Genomic DNA, 21,750 nt, shown 5'->3' on the forward strand with positions numbered 1-21,750 from the left:
GATTCCTGGGAGATTTTTCATTCAAAATTTTTTTTAATTTTAAATTTTTTTTTTTATCAAAAATCCTTCTTATCCATTTCTTTTTATTTCTTTTTTATATTCTCACCATTTTTAATTATGATTTTATATATTTTATTATTTATTTTTTCTTTATGTGACAACTAAAGTGCTACTTTTTTTTTTTTGAATTTTAACTTTTTTTTTTTCATTTTGGCCCTCATATATCTTTTTATTTGATTTTTTTCTTTTTCTTGAATTGATTTTTCCTTCCTTCTTTTTTTTCTTTTTAAAGTCTATATAAACAAACACAAAAGTGACAATTATCCGCTCCATGGGATCACCACAACAATTTTCTTGAGTATGAAATTTAGTAGTTTGATTGACAATATATAGCTCTAATTGCAAATGCAACTATACTAAGATAAATCATGTGTTCACATCTGTTCTAAACAAATGTTTGGTGAATAGGCTATAGAAATACTCCCTACAAACTCAATGTGTAATTCACGCATACCTGAGTGAAATCAATGATTTTCATTGTGCATGTACCAAAATGCTTATAGAAGGGGTTAATCAATAAAACAACATGGACCTTAAAAAACATGAAGTGGTGAACCGCCTTGAAAGAGGGGTCTTATAGAAGGCCATTTCCAATCTTAATAGGATGGTCATCTTAACTAGAAACAAATAGAGTGAGCTTAGAAAGATGGTAACTTGAAACAAGTAAGCTTTTATGCTAGAGAGAGTGAGATCAAGAGAGCTTTTTATTCTAAACGGCCTATAGTTGTACTTTTTGCACAAAGGGGCTTGTTTTAATACTAACAATCTTGACATCTCCTTGCCTAGTGTGTTTGTTTCTTTGTTGAAGGAATTCCAAGATGTGTCTCTAATGATCTTCCTAGAAGCCACCACCAATAAGGAATAGAACCGCCACGCCCGAACTTGGCAAGGCTGACAAACGCCACAAATCCAGGATGGCCCAGTTGAACCCGCAAGGCCTCAAAACCTAAACATGTACTAGAGAAAATAAACCGATGTAAATACCAATAAGAGTACAACGGTTTACAACCAAGCTCAAATATAAAGCAAATGAAATATGACATGACCTACAAGGAGCTTTAACAATACAACTAATACAAAGACATAAGACATAACTCAAAGAAGACATTTACTAGAAGCCTCTAAGATCCTCGGGTCTATCGCTTCCCGATCTCAGGATTTAAAATAAATCCATGAGCTCACTAGCCCAAGTAATCCCAAACAAACTGAAAGTAAAAGTTTAGTCTGAAATTTGCACAAAATCAATAGCACAAAATAGTGTAAAAAAAATCAAAAGGTAAAACAATAACAATAAAATCCAGTATGTCTCCAAATTCACCGGTGCCAAAGGTCATTTGTTTACCCTTAGTGACACACTGAGCCAAAATAACAGAAATAATTTATTTACCTCCTGGTCCCGAGATCGAATACCGCGTGGTCGTTGATTTCACCGAATCGGACAAGGCGAAATCAAGTACCCTCTATTTTCCCAAATTACTTGTCGACAAGGCCGTGGAACCCCCATCGACAAGGTTGCATGTCGCTCATTTGGAGACCAAAATAATCAGACACATTTCCAAGCTAAGAATACAGAATATCCACAAGTATTTTACAAAAATTCATCTAATAAAATAAAGTAAATAAATAGATAAATAAATAAATGTAAAAGAATATACTCATTTTTCCAAGCCTTTGCCTGGTTCCCACTTTGAAGAAATAATAACAACATTTCACAAATATTTTCCCAAAATTCAAGATAATAAATGATTTACCAATAAAATTAAATACCATGAGTATAATTAATAGTGAAACCAATAAATAATTATTCAACCAATCTCAAGCGGTGGAATTCATAATTATTAATACAGTAAAGTAATAAATTTGAAAAATTTACAAGGTCAAATGTGTCTCATCAATTGAAGAAAAATGGCCCACCTAATTCCAAAATAGCTAGAAAAATAAATTCAAAGGAAACAATGTCAGAACAAGGATGGTAACAATTTTAGGAAGGAGGTAGGCAAGGACCTAAGGGCAAGTGGATATTTAAGGAATAAACATATAACCAAATAATAAATAGATAATCTAAGTTGATGGCAGGTACCAAAGATTCAAGCATTTATTAACCTTAAGGTTTTTGTGGATGTAAATAGGATTACAAAAAAAGATAAACATTAATAATTAAAGGCTGTCTAAACAGAATAGAAATTCACACAAAAATTAAACAACTAAACAGAGTTCAAGGGATTACTTACTTGGTGATCTCCTAAATTCAAAAGAAACAAGATGATGCTCAAGGTGGTCCTATAATCCACAAAAAAACCAAAACCAAATAGACATGAATACTGAAGTGTTCAAGCACAAAGGCTAAAGATAAGCTAGTCTAAATACCAACACTCTACTACAAAGCATGGTCTTTCAAACACACAAATTAGAACTCAAGGACTAAAGGAACCAACAGAAAAAAAAAAAACATCAAATGTTATAATTAAATGAACACAACTCATGCCCTACCAACATAGTGGTTTACTATCAATACATAACTATTTCAATTTATCACAACAGAGTTGCATGCCATTTAAGTATTATTGTCATGCACACACATAGTAAATAAACACACTATATATATGTATATAAGGCAGGTGTATTCATGAAAACTCATACACCAATGCATGGATCATAAGCTAACATTCAAGGGTGTAAACATAAGGTTTCATGCAAATAGAACATGGTTTCTTGCACATGTATGAGTGGCTTCAAACATATATGTATATACATATGGAGGTGGTTTCATGTGTGTAAACATATATAAATATACATCCTTGGAGGCCATGAACTTGAGGTATCAAAGGACACAAGAGTGATCTAAACCTATAGGAGTGGTTCAAGTATGACCAACTATTTAGTCTCTTGCATGAAAATGTAAACATACATATATATAGCTCACACACTCATAGCCATTGTTCATGTAAATATAAATATATAGCTCCATGCAAGGATAAGCCAAACACAAATCAAGATGGTGAAGCTTCATGCAAACATCATCATCAAAGGCAACCATAGACATGAGAGCATAGATCACCCACTAAGAGCTCCTCAAAACATGAATATTTATTAGAAATAATCTACCACCAAGCTCAAGATTTTCATAAACACAAGATTCTCCCAAGACTATAGCATACCTCACCTACCATCACCAAGAGAGAGAGAGCCCACTTAGCCTTTGGGAAACGCTCGATCACACCACTTGATCTCCATTCTCCCGCCTCCATGCTAAGACTACGGTGGATACCGAACTCGTGACTTGACGACCTCTTCTTCAACTTCCAAGGAGTAAGATCAAGTTGAGAATGAAGAGAAAGAAAAGAGATGGAGGAATGGAGGAGGAGAGATCATGGGGTGTACGCTCGCCAAGAAGGAGACAATGACGAGATGGCTCCGGAATCCTCCGGAACTCTCTAGAAAAGCTCCCAGCAAGGTGAAGAAGAAGAAGAAGAAAGGATTAAGGGTAAAGCAAACATGGTTACAATTAACTAGGTTTTATGAGACAAATAAAAGAGGCAGTCCAATCATCCCCCGGCAAGGTCCACAAGAACATCAAACTGATTTCATACCCAGTGAAACCATTCTAATTAATCTATAGAAGTACTTGAGAAGAACTAGGGAGCTTAAAATTCAAATTGAAGAACTTTTGTCAAAGGGTATGTTAGAGAGAATATGAGTCCATATGCAGTTCCGTCTTAGTTCTAAGAAGAATGTGTGTCGGTCAAATGAGCTATCAACAAAAACAACCTAAAACACAACATCTTATTCCTAGATTATATGGCACAATGATAAATTATGTGGCTCTTGTGTGTTTTCAAAAATCGATCTAAAGAGTGGATATCATCAAATTAGAGATGTTGAACATGATGAGTGGAAAACTTTTAAATAAAATATGGTTTATATGAATAGTTCATAATGCCTTTTGGATTAACTAATGCACCTAGTACTTTAAGGAGATTTAATGAACCATGTTTCTATGGCTTTTATATTGAAAAATTTGTGGTAGTTTATTTTGACTGACATTCTAATCTACATAATAACTTTAGATTAGCATGTTGAGTATATATAAAAGCGTTTTGGTTTTACAACAAGAAAAGCTATATGCTAATCTAAAGAAGTGTTCCTTTGCATGATAAAGTTGTTTTCCTAGAATTATTATTAGTGCTAAGGACGGTGAGGCTCGATGAGGAAAAGGTTAAATCTACTTGAGAGTGCCTACACCTAAATCTACAATCGAGCAAGGATAAGTTTTCGCTATCTAGCTGCTTTATAGAGACGGTAAGGATTTTAGCACATTAGCTACACCGTTGGAGAGCCGCTTAACCTCCCCGTAATAACTCACAGAAACAATAGAAGAAGAGACACAAAGAATCAAGAGAAGTTTGGTGACTCAAGATGATACACCGAGAGTAAAAGACGTTTCCCGATGATAAAGCCCTTGTCATACTTGGTCTCTCATTATCCTTTTATATTATCACAAAGCACAAAACATCTAAAATGTCAAACAAAATGATAAAGATTTTACTACTAATCTATTGGTCACCAACCCACTTAGCACTAACCCCCATTGGTTAACAACCCCAAAACAAGGATACTATATTATACTACCCACTCACCGCGTGGAATTACTTCAATGCCCCCGTCTCAAGTGTTGTCAGGGTTTCTCCATTCTCAAGATGGTCCACGCCACCACAGCTTTCATCCTTGAGCATGGTTGCTTCTCCATACGCTCGAGCCTCCATGCCGACACCCATGTCTTCTTCAATCAACCATCACCATCAACACTCCCCCTTGGTTGGAGCCTGTGGACTCCCATTAGTGCTCGAAATTTACTATGCTCTCCACCGTAACGGTTTAGTAAAGATATCCGCAGTTGGTCCTTTTGTAGGTGCAGTAGTTTGGCGTGATCAACCCCTCGCCTACTGCACCTCGATAAAATGAAACCTTACATCTATATGTTTAGTTCTTCCATGTAATGCTGGATTCTTTGCCACAGCGATCGTTGACTGGTTATCACACCATAAGACATTGGATGCTGTTAAACCTTTCCCACAGTCACTGAGAATTCTCTTGATCCACACAAGTTGGCATGCTGCAGAGGTTGCAACTACATACTCCGCTTCTATTGTGGAGAGTGCTACAATGTCTTGCTTCCTCGATCCCCAAACAATTGCACTTGAACCTCAATCTACATCCCCGATGTGCTTTTTCGATCACACAAGGATCCACCCCCAATCGCTGTCTGTAAAACCTTCCAAACATGCATCATTCTCCTGTGAATAAAACAAACCATAATCTGTTGTTCCTGCCAAGTATTTGATAATTCTCTTTGCTGCTATGAGATGATCATTTGTAGTGCTTTGCTCATAAACCTTGAGAGGAGATCGACCGCGATAACAAATGTCTGGCCTGGTGTGTACAATGTAGAGGAGCTTCCCAATTAAACTTCTATACATTGTTGGATCAATGTAATCACCAGCTTCTCCACTTAGCAACTTATCATTGACTTCATGGGTGTACCAATGTTTACACTGCTTCATGTTTAGCTAAATTAGCAAGTCCTCCACGTATCTCCTCTATGAGATGTAGATACCATTGGACAGTCGATGTACTTCCAAACCCAAGAAGAATCTCACCAAACCCATATCGTATATGTTAAAGGTCCCCATCATCTCTTCTTTAAATTGATTGATCGTGAGCCTCCAACCGCTTGCATATACAATGTCATCAACGAGAGACTAATGAGTATACAGCTGTCTCTTCCTCATCCTCCTTCTTATACAAAGCAGTATGTCTCGGGCTCATTCCTCACATATCCATGTTGCTTGAAGTGAGCATCGATCTTTCCCACATACCACGCCTCGGGCGCTTGCTTGAGCCTGAGAGCGCCTTCCTCAACCGATACACCATATGCTCCTTCCCTTCAACAATATAGCCCTCAGGCTGAGCAACATAGACCTCTTCAATGATTTCTCCATTGAGAAACGCTGATTTAACATCAAAATGGTACACTGGATGTCGCGCTTGAGCAGCTAGAGCCAAAATGAGTCTCACTGTTTCAAGCCTTGCCACTGGTGAGAAGACCTCCTCATAATCTGCACCATACTGCCGGATGTGACTTTAGCCACTGTCACCTCGCTCTGTGCCTTAGGAATTTCACCATCAAGACCATACTTTTTGTCTCGTAGAACCCACCTCCATCCAACGGCCTCTTCCTGTGAGGTAATTCAGTCATGTCCCATCGTATGGTTGCTCAATTGCTATTAGTTCTCGCACTCATGGCCTCGCCATTCCTCGAGCCTCTGCTCGCCTCTTGTAATCTTGAGGTTCAGACATACATGAAGCTTGCAGTTACAATTATCATAGATATCACTGTCTCTCATCTTCCTTGGTGCGAATCATTAGTAGCCTCTTCCAGTGCACTTGGACTAACTGTGTCTTCACTGGATCTTGATTGACCTCCACTTGTTGTTGTTCCTTCATGTGTGCCTCCATCATCACCATTGCGTGTATCTTCATTCCCTCTTTGTCATCCGAAATCTTCATCATGGTCATCAAGGGTCCACTCAATCGTTAGAATTCCACTTCCAACGGGAATTTTTTGCGGGAATATTACATCCCCGCTAATGGTCACCTTGGATGTAATAGGATCGTGAGAGTTTATAGGCTTGATCCCTCGGACAAGAGTCTCACAAACACAAGTCTCTGACTTCTCATCCAGTCTATTGTAGCTTCCGAGAGGGAGTGAGTGCAAAAAGCACATCAACCAAAGGTTCTTAGGGGACTCTACATTTGGTGTATCTCCATGCCACACCCTCATAGGGTGTTTTGTCGCCATCGCTTGTGTTGGTTCCCTGCTGATCAAATACACCGATGAAGCGATCGCCGCCAAACTTTCAGACCTCCGCCGGGAGCCTCCACATTTCCAGCAAACACCTTGCCATCTCGACCATGGTGTCCTGTTCCTGCTGCCTACCACACTGCTTTTGTCAAGGTGTGTAGGGCTGCCGAGAACTCCCTCCCAATGCCGAGCTCATCACAGTGATTTTCGTGAAGACACGAGTACGTGAATTCTCCCTCCTGCGGTCACTCCTCAAGACCTTTAATTTCCTTCCCTGCTTCTCTCATACAAGCATGTGAAAACCTTCTCGAAAATGCCTCAAAGGCCTCCTTCGCTTTCAAGAAATAAACCCAACATTTTCTACTAAAATCATCCACAAACAAGAGAGAACTTGTTACCTCCCGTAGAGTCTCACACTCATGGGTCCGCACAGTCCATCATCGACAAGTTGCAAACAGCCGAGGTTCCTCCTTGACTTCACCGCAGGAAAAATCCTTCCTTGCTTTGCTTCCCCAATAGCACAAACTTCACACTCAAGGCCCATCTTTTACCTCTGCAATCCTACGCCCATTATCTTTTTCACTAAAGACCTGCATTTCTATAATTTAGATGCCCGAACCGCTGATGCCGCCATCGATGAGGTCTCGAACATTCTGTGTCACATTAACTCCTCCAACTTTGTTGAGATCCAGCGGAAATATATTATTGTTTCCCTTTGTATCTCAATGAGTACCTCTCCCGCCTTATCCTCCCCTGATCAACACATCTTTCTTCACCGAGTTAATCGAAAACTTCTCGCTAGAGTGCATCCCAAACTAGAGTTGTGTAAGTCCGGAACCAAATCTGCACTCCATGAATGCACTTAGGCTTTCCATTCTTTCAGTACTTAGTGTGACAGTCCCCACCTCCGAGTACCTTCTCATCTCCTTTGGTTGGGCACTGCCACCGGATCGTGATGTTGTCCTAGATTCATCAAGACTCACAAACAAGGCCCCTTTTCTCTACCATGTGGTTAGAAACTAATTCGTTGTCCACTAACCACACTTCATTTGATGACTTCACCCAGTGCGCTATTAGCCATGAATGATACTCAGCTCTCCTCGTCTTCCGTGCAACCATTGAAGCTCCTTTCTCGGCCCGCTTTCCCTTCTCTCTCGAGATTCACATTTCTTTTACATGCCCGCATTTTACATGCTATAGTGCATTGTATGTTGCCCTGATTATCTCCACTCCATCCCTCACGAACTCCCCGCCTTCTCCTCTCTCCTCCGAGCGAAACCCTTCCCTTCCCCGAGTGGGACTCCATCCCGTGATAGCACCAGATTTCTCTCTTTAACATTTGAAGTTGAGCTCTCCTGGCCTCTGACAACCCAAGCCTTCTCTACTTTCTTAGTCAATGATCTATTTTACTCCCCGATTTCATGAGCTTGAAGAGAACCACCGAGTTCATCGAGGGTAAGCTGTCGACATGTCTCTAGACTCCTCCATAGCAATCGACCACGTAAATCAAATTTGGGGCCAGTCATGCAAGAAGACTTAGATACCACCTCTCAAATCTCGAGTGAGCTTATGTTCGAGAGCCTCACCCGCATCTCACAATCACACTCACCCTGATAGGTAGTGCTTGAATGCTCTCACCATCCTCCATTTGAAGTGTCTCAAGCTTTGCCCCTCAACGCTTGTTTTTCTCACGGCCATCATCTTCGAGCACCTTGGCATACATTCTTTACAATCTCCCATGCTCACGTGTGTTGTCTCTCGCTTTCTTTAATCCGATCCAAAGATAGGTCCGGCCGGATCGCCTCGCTGATGAGACATAGGGCCTTCGCGCCCTTCTTCTTAGTCTCCCTAGCCTTTGCTTCCTCTTCTCTTTCTGGCACGCCCTTCTCAACGAGCTCCCACAGCTCTTGAGACCGGAACACCTGCTTACCCTCAAGCGCCACCGCCCTGTAGTCTTCCTTTGAAGACGGGAACACAGGTTGTGAGAGGCTCACCGTGTCTGCACCCGCCATCGCTCCACACAAGCTCGATACTACAATGTTGGAGAGCAAAACTAAGAACCTCCCTCGTAATACCCTGAGAGTAAAAACAATGTAGAAGAAGAGATACAAAAGGAATGAGAGAGTCTAGTGACCAAGATGATACACCGAGAGTAAAAAGACGCTCATCGATAAAGCCCTTGTCATACTTGGTCTCTCATTATCCTTTTATATTATCACAAGACAAAACATCTAAAATGTCAAACAAAAACAAAGATTTCTACTTACTAATCTGGTCACTCAACCTACCTTAGCACTCAACCCCATTGGTTAACAACCCTCAAAAACAAGGATACTATATTATATTACTCCACTACAAAGTGTGGAATTACTTCAATGCCCCTGGTTCAAGTGTTGCTGCTTTTCTCCATTCTCAGCATGGTCCACGCTCAGTCACAGCCATCCTTGAGCATGGTTGCTTTCCATACGCTTTCCGAGCTCCATGCCAACACCCATGTCTTCTCTAATCAACCATCACCATCAACATAGTTCACCATCCTTCTGGTTTTGTCTCATCAAAAAGGATATATATATATATATATATATTAGTTTCTATTACTAATTTCTCTAGTCTAGAACAGCGCGACTGGGCTACTTCAAATTGATCGTGAACTAATGCCCGAACTTTACCAAGGTTGTAGTGGGAACTGTCATCTTTGCTCTCTTCATCTCCTCTGTAATTCCCTTTGAATAAATCTTAGATGAACTCTCCTCATAATTCCAATGGGAAACCCTAATCACACACAAACTCCTCAACAAAGAACAAGATAATTATGTATGATGTATAACTAGAGAGAGAAGATCGATTAAGGGATGCTAACATGCGTAGATAAGTGATTCCCACAAACCCCAACTGTGTGGCACTCCGGAAGGCTTTGATGGTAGATAATCAGGTGCAGCGGAGTTACTGCTCTTGAAATTCCTTTCAAATATCAAATCTGAAAACTGTTGTGCTATCTCCAAAGCAAGCTCTGAAATCCACAGAGAAATAAAATAAAAAGTAAAAACAAAATATGTAATAATACAAGCACACAAATAGATGTTCTCTCTCTCCTGGACGCAAGAAGCCCTATGCATACCAGCATTGTGCCCATGATAGCACAGTGAAGAACATTGGGCCATCCCCTTCTAGCATTCACAAATTGGCGTGCTAGCGTGCGTAGACGAGCTCCCCAAATACATGCTTTCTCTAAGCCAAAGAGCGCTTTGTGGAGTGGTATCTCTAGCTGCTGTTTGTGATACTGAGGAGCTCCTTGTTTTTCAAGATCGTCCTCTGGCAGCGATGAGGTCAGTCTAGCACTTTGCACTTACATGGTAGGACGGTGTCTCTTCCCAACTGGTTTCTTGCCTCCAGCAGGCGCTCCAGGGCCTCACCAATGCTGAACTAATCTTGATTACAGGCGGTCGGTCGCCTGTGGATGCAGTGAGTACATGGAGGAGATAATCTCCTGATCTGTTAACTGGTTTGTCTATATGCATGTTGAGAGGTCGTTCAGGTCTCCTTTCCGGATTAGCATTCTTTATCTTTCGGTATTCTTCCTATCGTGAGGTAAGTCTTTGGGGAGGTGTGGATGTTGACGTATGGAAGTTGCCCACAGAGATATTATGCTGATAAATCAAGCTTAATTCTCTATTTTCTGCATGCATTGCTATCTATATATACTTAATTTAAGAAGAGGCCGTCTATATGCACAGTGGCACAAAGGCTGATGTGTGTGTGAATTGAGAATCAACAGCTATAAGCTAGCTTTAGGACGCACCACGGTCTTTGCTGAATGGTGGTTTTCCATGTCTTTCTTTTAGGTAGCTTGTTTGCTTGTGTGTTAAGGGATTGCTAGGTTGGATTAGATTCTCAAGTTGTTAATTGGTTCATTTAACTTCACTAATTACATATATATATATATATATATCAAATGCTAAACGCGATCATCAAGGAATGTAGCCGAGTGGTTCCACCACATCCCTTTGGTTTGATCGCTGGTACGCCGGGACTTGTTCTTGTGCGATGTCGTCACTCTCTTCTCGCTATGTACTCCTCACGGGAGGACACATTCGCGAATTTTCACAACTTATCTAAATAGTCCTGAAACGTTATTTGCCTGCCTCACGTGACACGTTATCTTCTCTTTCCTGGATATTATCCGACTGTTCTCTACAATCAGACTGGCACTCCTACCCTGGTTTCTAGTATGAAATGATTTCACGCGGTCAAATCTTTTACCGATTCCTTATTGATGGTGGCTTGCGCGGCTCACATCACTCTCTCTTTGGAAAGAAATTCGTTGTCCTAGATTATCCTTTCTTGCTTGCTTGGTCGGAGACTGCACCCTTACTCTCACAAATCTCTTTGAAAGGGGTGCAATACTCCTATTTTTCCTCGGACACTGCGGTTCGCTGTCATAACGCCTCCCGAGGCTGAATCATCTCTTTCTCCAACTGCGTGATTATTTCTGTAAAGCCAGTATTTGGGCATTTTATTCTCAAACTTTTAGATTTAAATCCTTTCACCTCAATCAATTACTTTATTGTGGAACACTGGCTACAACAACCCTCACGCGAGCACCGTGTCACTCTGGGGCCTTGCTCTCCCGTGCACTCTTGTGGAACATTTCGTCGAACGAACACGCAGTATTTTTCTAGTCAAATGCGCTGCGCTTCCACAACATTATGTTTAAAAAGTGCTAATATGCTGCTCTCTTGAGTTCATCGATAGGCTGGCGCACTCACAGACTGCTCTCGACGAAGCTTCCTCTACGAGATCGTTAGCTCTCAACCTCCCTCGGTAGCCATAGGCCCAAAACTCTTGGATAGACTCTGACCCTAATGTCGCCTTTCAGGATGTTGCCTCGATGTCTTTCTAGGGAAGGCGCGACGTCAAAGACGGTGTCTCTCCGCCTACCTAGATCTCCTCGTTTCTACTTTCGTCTTTGATGTCCGCTTTCTCCTCTCACCTCGGTGAGAGAAGATTCCTACTTTGTATAGTCCCATTCAATAAACTCTGTGGTTTATCCATTTATTTCAGGTGTAGTGTACTGGATCGGGAATTGAACTCTTCTTCAACTTGTGCACCTCACTCTCAATGACATCATTAATATGATTTTGAGTTCCATGTCCTATAATTAAAAACCCACTACCACCCACTATTAAATGAATAAATTACAAATTTTATTGAGAAAAGAAAACAAGTATAGGGCCACAATCAGCGTAAGGAAAAGACAAGAATAACATCAGATTAGAGCTATTACCACGCGAATAGTGGATGCATAACGAAAGTAATTAACAAAACTAAGAACAACCACCGCTACCACGATGGATAACATAATTTAAACCCAAAATCTTTACTAAATATCACACTAACAGAGCTCTAATGTGGCGTGAATGACATACAAAACATTCAAATTTAATGTATGAATTCCTTCGACAATTGTTTATAAAGCTTACATATTATTCAATTTTTTATCACTGTTATTGTTTTTAATATAACATTCAATTTAAACAAGCTTACTTCTTCTGTTTTGTATTTTTATTGTTTGAGTAATATATTGATATTTGTGTGATATGAGAAATTTAAAATCTAGTTAATCGTAGCTATTCATTAAAATTGTCACTGAGGGAGTTATATAAAGAAAATCCACCTTAAATTTAAGAGTGATTGTTTGACAAGTCACTAGTAAACAGTATAAACTCTTGAAGCAAAATATTGTGACATCAGAGATATGTTTACTTTTTATTCAAAATAAGTGAGATATCTAGCCGTTATCTTTCCAGTGAAAAATTAGTTTTTTTTCCCCTAAAAATTTTCTATCAAGACAACTTACAAGTGACACAGCACAAGTTTTGTTTAATGCAAAAATCATTACCATGTCATATGTTTACATATTCACTTTTTATTTTTATTTAAATTGAGGTGAGTGATTTTGTATTTATTTATTTTTAAAATAAGAAGATAAAATAGTTGGCAATTGTGAATCTTGTGATTAATAATCCTTTACTGTATACATAGTTATGATAAATAAAATTAATAAACTTATTCTAGTCATTACTCAAAATTATTTATCAACTTACTTTTGAGTTATTAGTAAAAAACCTAACTTTTGAGTCGATTTAGTGAAAATTTTGTGTAATTTAAATTTGTTATTATATGATCCTATGTAAGTTTCATATTGTTTCTTCTTTTATTTTAAAGCATGCAAATTGTTTATTTATCTTATAAAGACAAAAAATAATTAGCATGCCAAATCAAACTGTTGAGTCCAAGTATGAAGTTAGTTAATTTTTAGTGCTTGTTGAGACAGAATGAGGTCCTTAATTTGGTTAAGTTTCTTACCGTTGTGAAATTCTTGGTTACTTTGATTTTGGGTTTTTTAAGATTTTCAAGTGTTATTCACTTTTAATCTTCTTGATTATGTTTGTAAAAAAATAATATACAATTTAGTCCCTCTATTATTTAAAAATGATTCTTTAGTTGTCTTATTATTATTTTTGGATAAAGTGGATAAACCACGTGAATGAAAACAAACAGGGAACATTGAAGAAATCCTCTCACCAGAGATGAGGTATAAAACAAAAGACAACAAGACAAGAAAAATGAATGTGTTGAGCGCAAGAAAACCATCTAGACACAGCTTGCCGCCATCATGTTCAGTCTAATATTTTTGCCCTCTTAGAAAGTCCCTCCTATTATCCTTTTAGGATCAAACCTCCCTAACACCAGTCAAATTCTCATTTTATGCAGGTCGATGTGGCATTGTTCACAATTAAAAATTATATTATACCCGGCTTTAACCCTCTATTATTTCAAATGACCTTTAATTCCTCTTTATTTTTCAACCTTAGGAGTTCCTCTATTTTATTAATTTTTTAATCATAAAAATGACACGTTAGTCTCACAAACGAAAGGCCGTTAGTAGGAGGGATTTTTTTTTTTTTCAAACTTGAAAATGGAGGGGCTTTCTGATGATGACAAAAAATATTAGTGGAACTAAAGAGAAATTTTAAAATAATAAAGAGACTAAACTGGATATTATACTTTTGTAAAAATTAGATATATATATATATATTTATAAATAAATAAATTAGGAGGTATTAAAACCCAAATATATATGTTGATATAAAAATCCAATCTTAATTCATTGATACAATCCAAAGAAAAGAAAAAGAAGACTGTGGATTATAAAAATAAAATGAAAATCAGAAGCCAAATCCAAGCAGCCTTCATCACAAACTTAACACCAAACAATGGTACTGGTAAGTGTACGTCAATACTGTGTGTGCGTGTGTGCATGACAGCACTTATCATCGGCGGAACTTCTTTTAAAATGAAATCCAAAAATCCAGAGCCAAAGCCACCAAAAAACCAAACAACGGCCCACAACAATGGGAAGCCAGTGAGCTCAAGGATGAGTGGTAGCAAGTCCTCAGCCTTAGGTTTCCGCCCTCCATAAATAGTAAGGTATGCGTTGCATACGAAAGCCACCAGAAGAGCCATCAAGGCACAGAAGAAGGACACACCTGCCAATATACACCTGGTCGGAAGTGATTTCCTGAATGCTTCAGAGCTATAGTTAGACGTCAGGAAAGATAAGAAGAGAATAAGAGAACAAGTCGCCAAGGACAACCCAATCATATACGCATGAGTGAACACCTTGAAACCCACTGACTCGTTACTGAAATGGTTTCCTTCAGTATTAGTCATGTTGTTTTTTGCGCTATTGTCCGAGTCTTTGCCTCCGGGAATGTTGAAGCTAGTGGCGAACACCACTGCTGCAAGGAGACCTGAACATGTCTTTCCTATTTCCATCAGCTGATCCCTTCCGCTCTTCACCATCTCGGAGTGGTTCTCGTCGAACAGCTCTTGAGCTGTCTTCTCTTTTATGTTTCTGCTGTACACCATATCCTTTGGGAGCAGCTTCTTCACCATCTGTGTAAATATATACAATAACAAAAATCTTATACTATATATCATGTGAATATATATATATATATATAAAAGAAGTAAATATAAATGTAAATCTATGTCTCTTATAACCTCAAACCATTTGATCTCCTGCAGCATCTGCAGTGTCAATCCTTCGCGTTTGATGGTTGTTCCAGCAGCATAATGCAGGATAGTGTTCTTCTTCTCGTCATCTTCCTTCTTCTCGTCATTTTGATGAATGGCCGACAACCACGTGCAAGAAGACAACTCCTCACTCTTGTCACCTTTAACGTCGGACAACAACCAAGATGGTAACTCCGGATTAGGTCCTTTTATCATCTCAGCTATAATCTTCACAATCTTCACATGACCGTGTTTAATGGCAACTTGTAGGACATTTCTCCCCTCTAGGTCTTTGACCTGAGCTGATTGCGGGCATACCTTCAAGAATTTTTTATTTTTATTTTTTTTTTCTTTAGATGATTCATAAATTCATTTAAAAATGTGAGGAGAAATGAAATAACATGAAAGCTATATACGAAAACCAAAAGAAATACTTGAAATGATATATATATACACACCTTCAAAATTTGTTCCACAAAATCATGTAGCCCCATCTTCGCACCAACTATGAGAGGTGATTCAGTCCATCTTGGTAATGATTCAGGCTCCTTTTTACTTTTGATTTCCTTCTTGAGTTCTTTAATCAAATTGTTTTGCTCGATTAACAAATTCGTTTGTATCCAAATCAACGCATCCTTTTTCTCTAAATTAGAAGGTGGAATCAAATTCTTTTCCTTCTGGAGACTACTAGTAGTTCTTTCAAATGAATAATTAATTAATGGAGGATTTTGGTAGTCAATTGGAGCATTTAAATCGAAGTCAAATTCATCAAAATCATTATTGCCGCTGTCATGTTGGCGGTAGTCGTCATCCCCCGAGGTTTGTTTTTCTTGAACATTCCATACTGGATGAAATCCCAGAAACTCTGATCTCTTGCAAGGTATGCAATAAGCTTCATGGTTTGTGCATGCTTGTTCTTTTGATCTTCAAGCTCCTTTATCCTTGTGAACACTGCTCAATTCAAAGTAGTTAATCATGGACGTTTAAAACATGAAAGTATATTATTAAAGATTTTTAAAAAAAATTATGTTTATTTCTATCTTTCAATTATTGTAGTCTCTCCGCAATTTTTTTTTTCTCATCTTTTAATCTTGTGGTGCCCAACTGGCATCCGGGCCAAATATGACATATATATATATACACACCCACTAATTCAAAAGTTTGAATTAATTACATGCCTTATCATATTGGCCAATTAAGTGCATCAAATCTATAAAGGTTAAAAATAATATACTCCCTTCTATCTGAATTAAACGTGATAAACCATGATTTATGGAACTAAAACTGACGTCAAGATAAAAGCAGTTTCATCGCTCACCGTAGGTGAGGAGGAGGCAGAAAAATATACTCCCTTCTATCTTGTTTACATGTTTTTTTAAGGGGTTTGGCTGTATATGTTCTTTTTAAAAATTATGAAATATTAAATAATTTTTATCAATATTACATTTATTTCTAATATACTACTATATGTTTTAATACTTTTTTGGCAAACAAAAACACTATTTTCATTGAGAATAAAAATAAATAAATTATAAAAAATTAATAAAAGTTTAATGAATTTTAAAATTAGGGTATTTGGTAAAACTTTTTATAAATTTAAGACTACAATTAAATTTAACAAATTTTTAATAAACTTTAATTAGTTGAAGTGGGCATGTAAATGCAACCGAAGAGTGTAGTTTTTAATATAAAATTTATGTAATATTTTATGACTTTCGTCTATATATAATGGCTTAGTCTAAGTACTCGCACATAATAACATCTACATATATGTTTCATTTAATATATATATATATATATATATATATATACATAAATATATAAATATATATTCTCAAATAATGGTGCATATACAAGTTACCCCTAAAAACGAAAATTATAAATTTCAGAAAAAAACTGTTAATCTTTCTTAAAAACCCTTGCAAGTTATCATATCAAAATATTTGTGAATATAAATATGCAACATAAAAATTTCTTAGTCACAACACATAATTATTAGTTGGTGGGTATAAAACCCCTACGCCCCTTTTTATGCTAAAATAACCGTACTAGACCAATGATTAAGTAGATCAATTAGTTGCTATACCAATGATTCATATACTGTTCACCCGGGATTCTTATACTATTCTCATACTGTACATACTATATATTCGGATTCCAGTACTATTTAGTATTGTTTATATTCATATAAAAAGGCCATTGTCACTCATTATTCATAGTTGCTACACCAACAATACAAATGATATTAAGCAAATTAAATTTAAAACAAACTAAAATCATGACGAATATTTTATTAATAAAAGAATAAAATAAATAATGCTAGATTAGATATGTATTTAATTGTTATATGCAGCATTGTTTTAGTTGAAACTCACATTTTTTTCAAAATATATATAATAAAGAACTGCACTTGAAAGGCACCCTTGACTGCAAAGCATTGACAATTATTCAAAAATTTTCTGCTAGACATTGCCGCTGATTCTTTAAGAAGTTTGGCACTTTCTGCATTATCCTCATTAGCCTCGACCTTCACAATTTATTCATGAAAATAAAATAAAAATTTAAAAAACATTAAAAAATATTTTTTAAAATTATGAAATAAATTTTAAAATAAAAATAAAAAGATATATAAGTAACGAAACTTCATTAATTTACCCAGGGTTTAAATTGTTTGGAGTCTTTGGGCTTGTAAGGCGTCTCTTCATCTCTTTCTTTCCCAGATTCATTTGATTCATTGTGGCTATTCAGTGGAATAACTGAAATGGCGAATATATATATATATATATATGCTAAAAGATTATAGAGAATTTTGTATGTTGCCCTTTTAATAAAATATTAGTTTATCCATTTTATCTATAAAAAATAAAAAATAAAAAAATTGTATGTTGCTAGCACCCATCCAATGGCTTGCTTATGCTTTAGCACCTACTTATTAAAATTTAGTAAAACACTTGCATAATGCAGTTGCATTACAAATATTTTTCTCATTTTATATTTTTTTAATTCTGTAAATAGCTTGTAATTATTAACAATGTAGCATGGCTTGAGTACAATATATATATTTTTTCTGAAAAGATAATTTGAAATTATAACTTATAAATTACCAAAAATAAAGAAGAATATTAAGAGAATATTAATTTAAACGATGGAGAATGAGGGTTCATTTGAAATAAATAAATAACGTAAAGTAATTTTGATAAATATTGATAAAATCCACATTAAATGAAGATTAAAAAACCACATGACGGTTAAATAAAATAAATCTCATATTGGTACATTAAAGATATAAGATAAAGAGTACTGACTTGCATAAATTAATGATTCCATAGGCCCCTTCGGGCTGCTTTGAAACACTTCTGGCATGGTGACCATGAGTTGTAAAGGGGTCAATGCCATATCATTTCTATTAGTCATCAAACTTTCCTCAAGTTGTGCTATTTTTAAAGCGAGGTCTACAAATAAAAAGAATTTTTTTTTCATTATTAATTCATACCAACTCTTATTAATAAACAGATGGATCAATATATATATATATATATATATACCTGGATTATTGCCTACTATGGCACAATGAAGAACACTGGCCCCATGATTATTTCTGGAAAAGATCATGTTGCGGTCACGATCTAGGAGGCTGTCGAAAGTCTCGGTGCTACCAAAAAGAGCGGCCTTCAAGAGTGGTGTCTCACCCTTCTTGTTTCTCTGGTACTTGAGCCTGGAATTTTTTTCTAAGAGGTAATTGGCCACTTTCTGTCGGTTCTTGGCCGCTGCCACGTGTAGAGCTGTGTCGCCAACCTCGTTTTTCGCCTCCAAGGCTTCGGACGTCATCATGTTGATCAGACTGAACAAGATGTCATCCTTAATGCTGTCATAGGCTATCATTACGTTAAGGAGTGGGTCCTCGGAGAGGTTTACCCGCCGGACATCATGCTCTGAAGCACCCTTCACATATTTTTGTAAGAATCGTAAGTCTTGGTTTCGGATTGCATTGTCTATATCTAGGAATTCTTTCCTTGTCAGACATTCATCATCTTTGGATTGTGGAGTGGTGGTGGTGGGGGTAGCGGTGGCCGGTGATCCGGGGTTCATATTTTGATCTTCTTTGGTTTGTGATGGTGATCCAAGGTCCATATATTGATCTTCTTTGGTTTGTGATCTAACGTACAATGCTAGGGACGTGAGTTCAAGTCATGTATACAGACTGTTTTATATATGCACATAAAGAAAAAGTAAAAAGTTAAGTTATGACAAAATCAAGATGTGGATTATTCCCAAAATCCACATTTATTTTAAAAAAAAGAAAAGTTGTAATTTGGTATGAATGAGTTCAAGTGTATACAGAGTGTTTTTATTTATGCACAAAAAAGAAAAAGTAAAGTTTTTGGTTAACCACTGGATCACAAATCCAAGTTGATGCAAGAAGAGAAAAAGAGAAAGACAGCTCTTTTTTTTTTTTGTGTACTGTATATGATTAAATTATAGAATGGAGTGTTTAATTAGTGCAGTTCATTTTTTTGTTTTTTGTTTTTTATTTTTAATTTTTTTTTAAAAAAAAATGTAGTTCATTAGTTAGTCGAGGAATATTTAAGTTGTTATGAGTGCTTTGGTTTAATTTATTTCTTTATTTTTATTTTTGTGCACAACCGGCCTGAAAAAAGAATTTTAATTTTATTTAATTATATTATATATTTTTTTGTATGAAATATTTTTTTTACACTAGACGACAAGCACCTCTATTTAAGGTTAATAGTCAGAGAAGTGCTCTAATTATGTGAAGTGCACCTGCAAGTTCAACAATATTGTACCCTTCACCATATGTAAGTTTTAATCTTAGGTCTCTCCGAAAGAATTTTATGCAAAAGACTTAGTGTTAATAAGCCAAGAGACCATCGGTCTATGTGAAACATTTAAATTATATATATAAAGAGATTTAAATTTTTTTCCCCTGCTAACCTAGGAGTGGATTTGCTTCTATATTTTAACAGTGTCACTGCTACTTATTATCACCTTGTAGTTTTGAGTTTTCTTTAATATTCTCCAATGCTGTTAGATTTGTGCAATTTTTTTTTTAATAATACTATTAATCCTGAAAATAGTGTCCTGAATGCAACCCCGTAGATGGGGTTGTAAAAAAAAAATATAACTCCGGAGGTGAGGTTTGCAATCCCATCTCCGGCGTTACATTCGGGATACTATTTTGAAATGAATGGCACTGTTTATTTTTTTTTAATAAATGTGTGATTTATCTATTTTATTATAAAAATAAAAAAGAATTTTGGTTTACTTTCCGCCTACTTAGATTTTTCTCCTCGTTTTTCTGTTTTTTATGTTGTGTTTTGTATCTCCTCAACCCTGGTGAGAGGAGTTTTCTACTTTGTACTGTTGTTTCTTCTTCAATAAATATGTGGTTTATCCACATTTATTTTTTTCAAAAAAAAATTGGTTTATTGAACCCAACAAGAAAAGAAATTATCTTTTATTTCTCCCCTTTCAAACGTCCAAGTTCTCAAACGTCAGAGGTTTGGATAAGTTGTTTGTCCAATAAGTTTATTTTTGCTTTGGTAGCATGCCCATATGCCAATGGAAATTTTGAATGTGGCGTAAATGCAGTTCCTTGAGTTAAGATGAAGTTTTTTCTTCCGTAATTTAAGAATATATAATCATCATTGTGTGCTTTAATTAAGTAGTGCCTTTTTTTATTCTATTATTTCATTATAAGTTTGTTTGAGAATATTTTTTTCATAAAGATATATATTTAATAAGCCGCATACATTAAAATATAAAGAAGTTTGTAAAAACTAAATAAACTCCTGATTTTCTAATAAATTCATAATTTATTCACTTTATTAAAAAAAAACGAATAGACTACGGAGATTATACATATATGATATATTAACATAAAAAATCTTGTAATTAAGGTCACTTTCGGAAGAGAAATATGAACTATCCTTTTCCATTTACAACAAATGACTTTTTTAATGATGATGAACCATCAATCTTGATTCTCTCTTTTATTAGACTTACTATGGTCAAATGTATTTTTGCGCTTTTTTCATGAAAGCTTTGCCAAATCTCTTTTGTTTTTCTCTTTGCCATGCATGCCTAATAATTTTTTAGTGGTTTAATTGCATATTTTCCACTCTTATTCTCTTACATCTTAGTTTATGTGATTTTTTGTTGTAATCTATCTACTCTGTAATTATTTGATATATATATATATATATATATATATATATATATATATATATATCTGTGTGTGTGTGTGTGTGTGTTAGTGTGTGTGATTTGGATGCTTTTTTCACTAGAGATTCAACTTCAGCTGGAATAAAAAATTATGATCAAAATAGAAAATCAATGTATGATTAAGTTTAGAAGAAACACTGCATTAAACTATAATAAAAATGTAGAATCAATATAAAAAAAATTTGAGAATGAATATGTTATTTATTTAAAAAGCATCTTCCGCTTTGTTTCATCCGAATGTTCAATAATAATAAAAATATTAACAACAATAATAATAATAATAATAATAATAATAATAATAATAATAATAATAATAATAATAATAATAATAAAGTAAGCCATATGGCCAATTAGCATTCTGGCCTCTTTTGTCTTTTCATGTGAGTGAGGAATTTTACAGTTTTTACTTTTATTATATTAGAGAAAATGATGGGAGGCATTAAAAGTTGTGTAATCGTTATTTAAGAGTTATGATTATGTTGTTTCCTAATAAATTGTGATTTATT

At 36.0% G+C, this 21,750-nt stretch overlaps 1 protein-coding gene across 1 annotated transcript; it reads right to left on the reverse strand.

The window, feature by feature from the left end:
* Positions 1-14,131: 14,131 nt before the first annotated feature.
* On the reverse strand, positions 14,132-19,141 carry LOC120255895. The gene is made up of 7 exons (XM_039263664.1): positions 18,547-19,141; positions 18,307-18,453; positions 17,657-17,757; positions 17,423-17,528; positions 15,786-15,952; positions 14,990-15,238; positions 14,132-14,881 (listed from the first exon to the last, which is right to left on the reverse strand). The coding sequence occupies exons 1-7, from the start codon at positions 19,130-19,132 to the stop codon at positions 14,132-14,134; spliced, it is 2,106 nt and encodes a 701-aa protein (XP_039119598.1). The 5' UTR covers positions 19,133-19,141.
* Between the last annotated feature and the right edge of the window lie 2,609 nt (positions 19,142-21,750).

This window comes from Dioscorea cayenensis, unplaced genomic scaffold (genome assembly GCF_009730915.1).
Source record: "Dioscorea cayenensis subsp. rotundata cultivar TDr96_F1 unplaced genomic scaffold, TDr96_F1_v2_PseudoChromosome.rev07_lg8_w22 25.fasta BLBR01001229.1, whole genome shotgun sequence".
Classification (NCBI taxonomy): domain Eukaryota; kingdom Viridiplantae; phylum Streptophyta; class Magnoliopsida; order Dioscoreales; family Dioscoreaceae; genus Dioscorea; species Dioscorea cayenensis.

Bases quoted from the DNA above. Each gene is read 5' to 3' on its own strand.
- LOC120255895 (XM_039263664.1), bottom strand. From the start codon at position 19,132: ATGGACCTTGGATCACCATCACAAACCAAAGAAGATCAAAATATGAAC. The intron at 17,529-17,656 runs GTAAATTAATGA...TAAATTGTGAAG, and splicing joins CCAAACAATTTAAACCCTGG to GTCGAGGCTAATGAGGATAA. The intron at 14,882-14,989 runs GTTATAAGAGAC...ATATTTACACAG, and splicing joins AGGAGATCAAATGGTTTGAG to ATGGTGAAGAAGCTGCTCCC.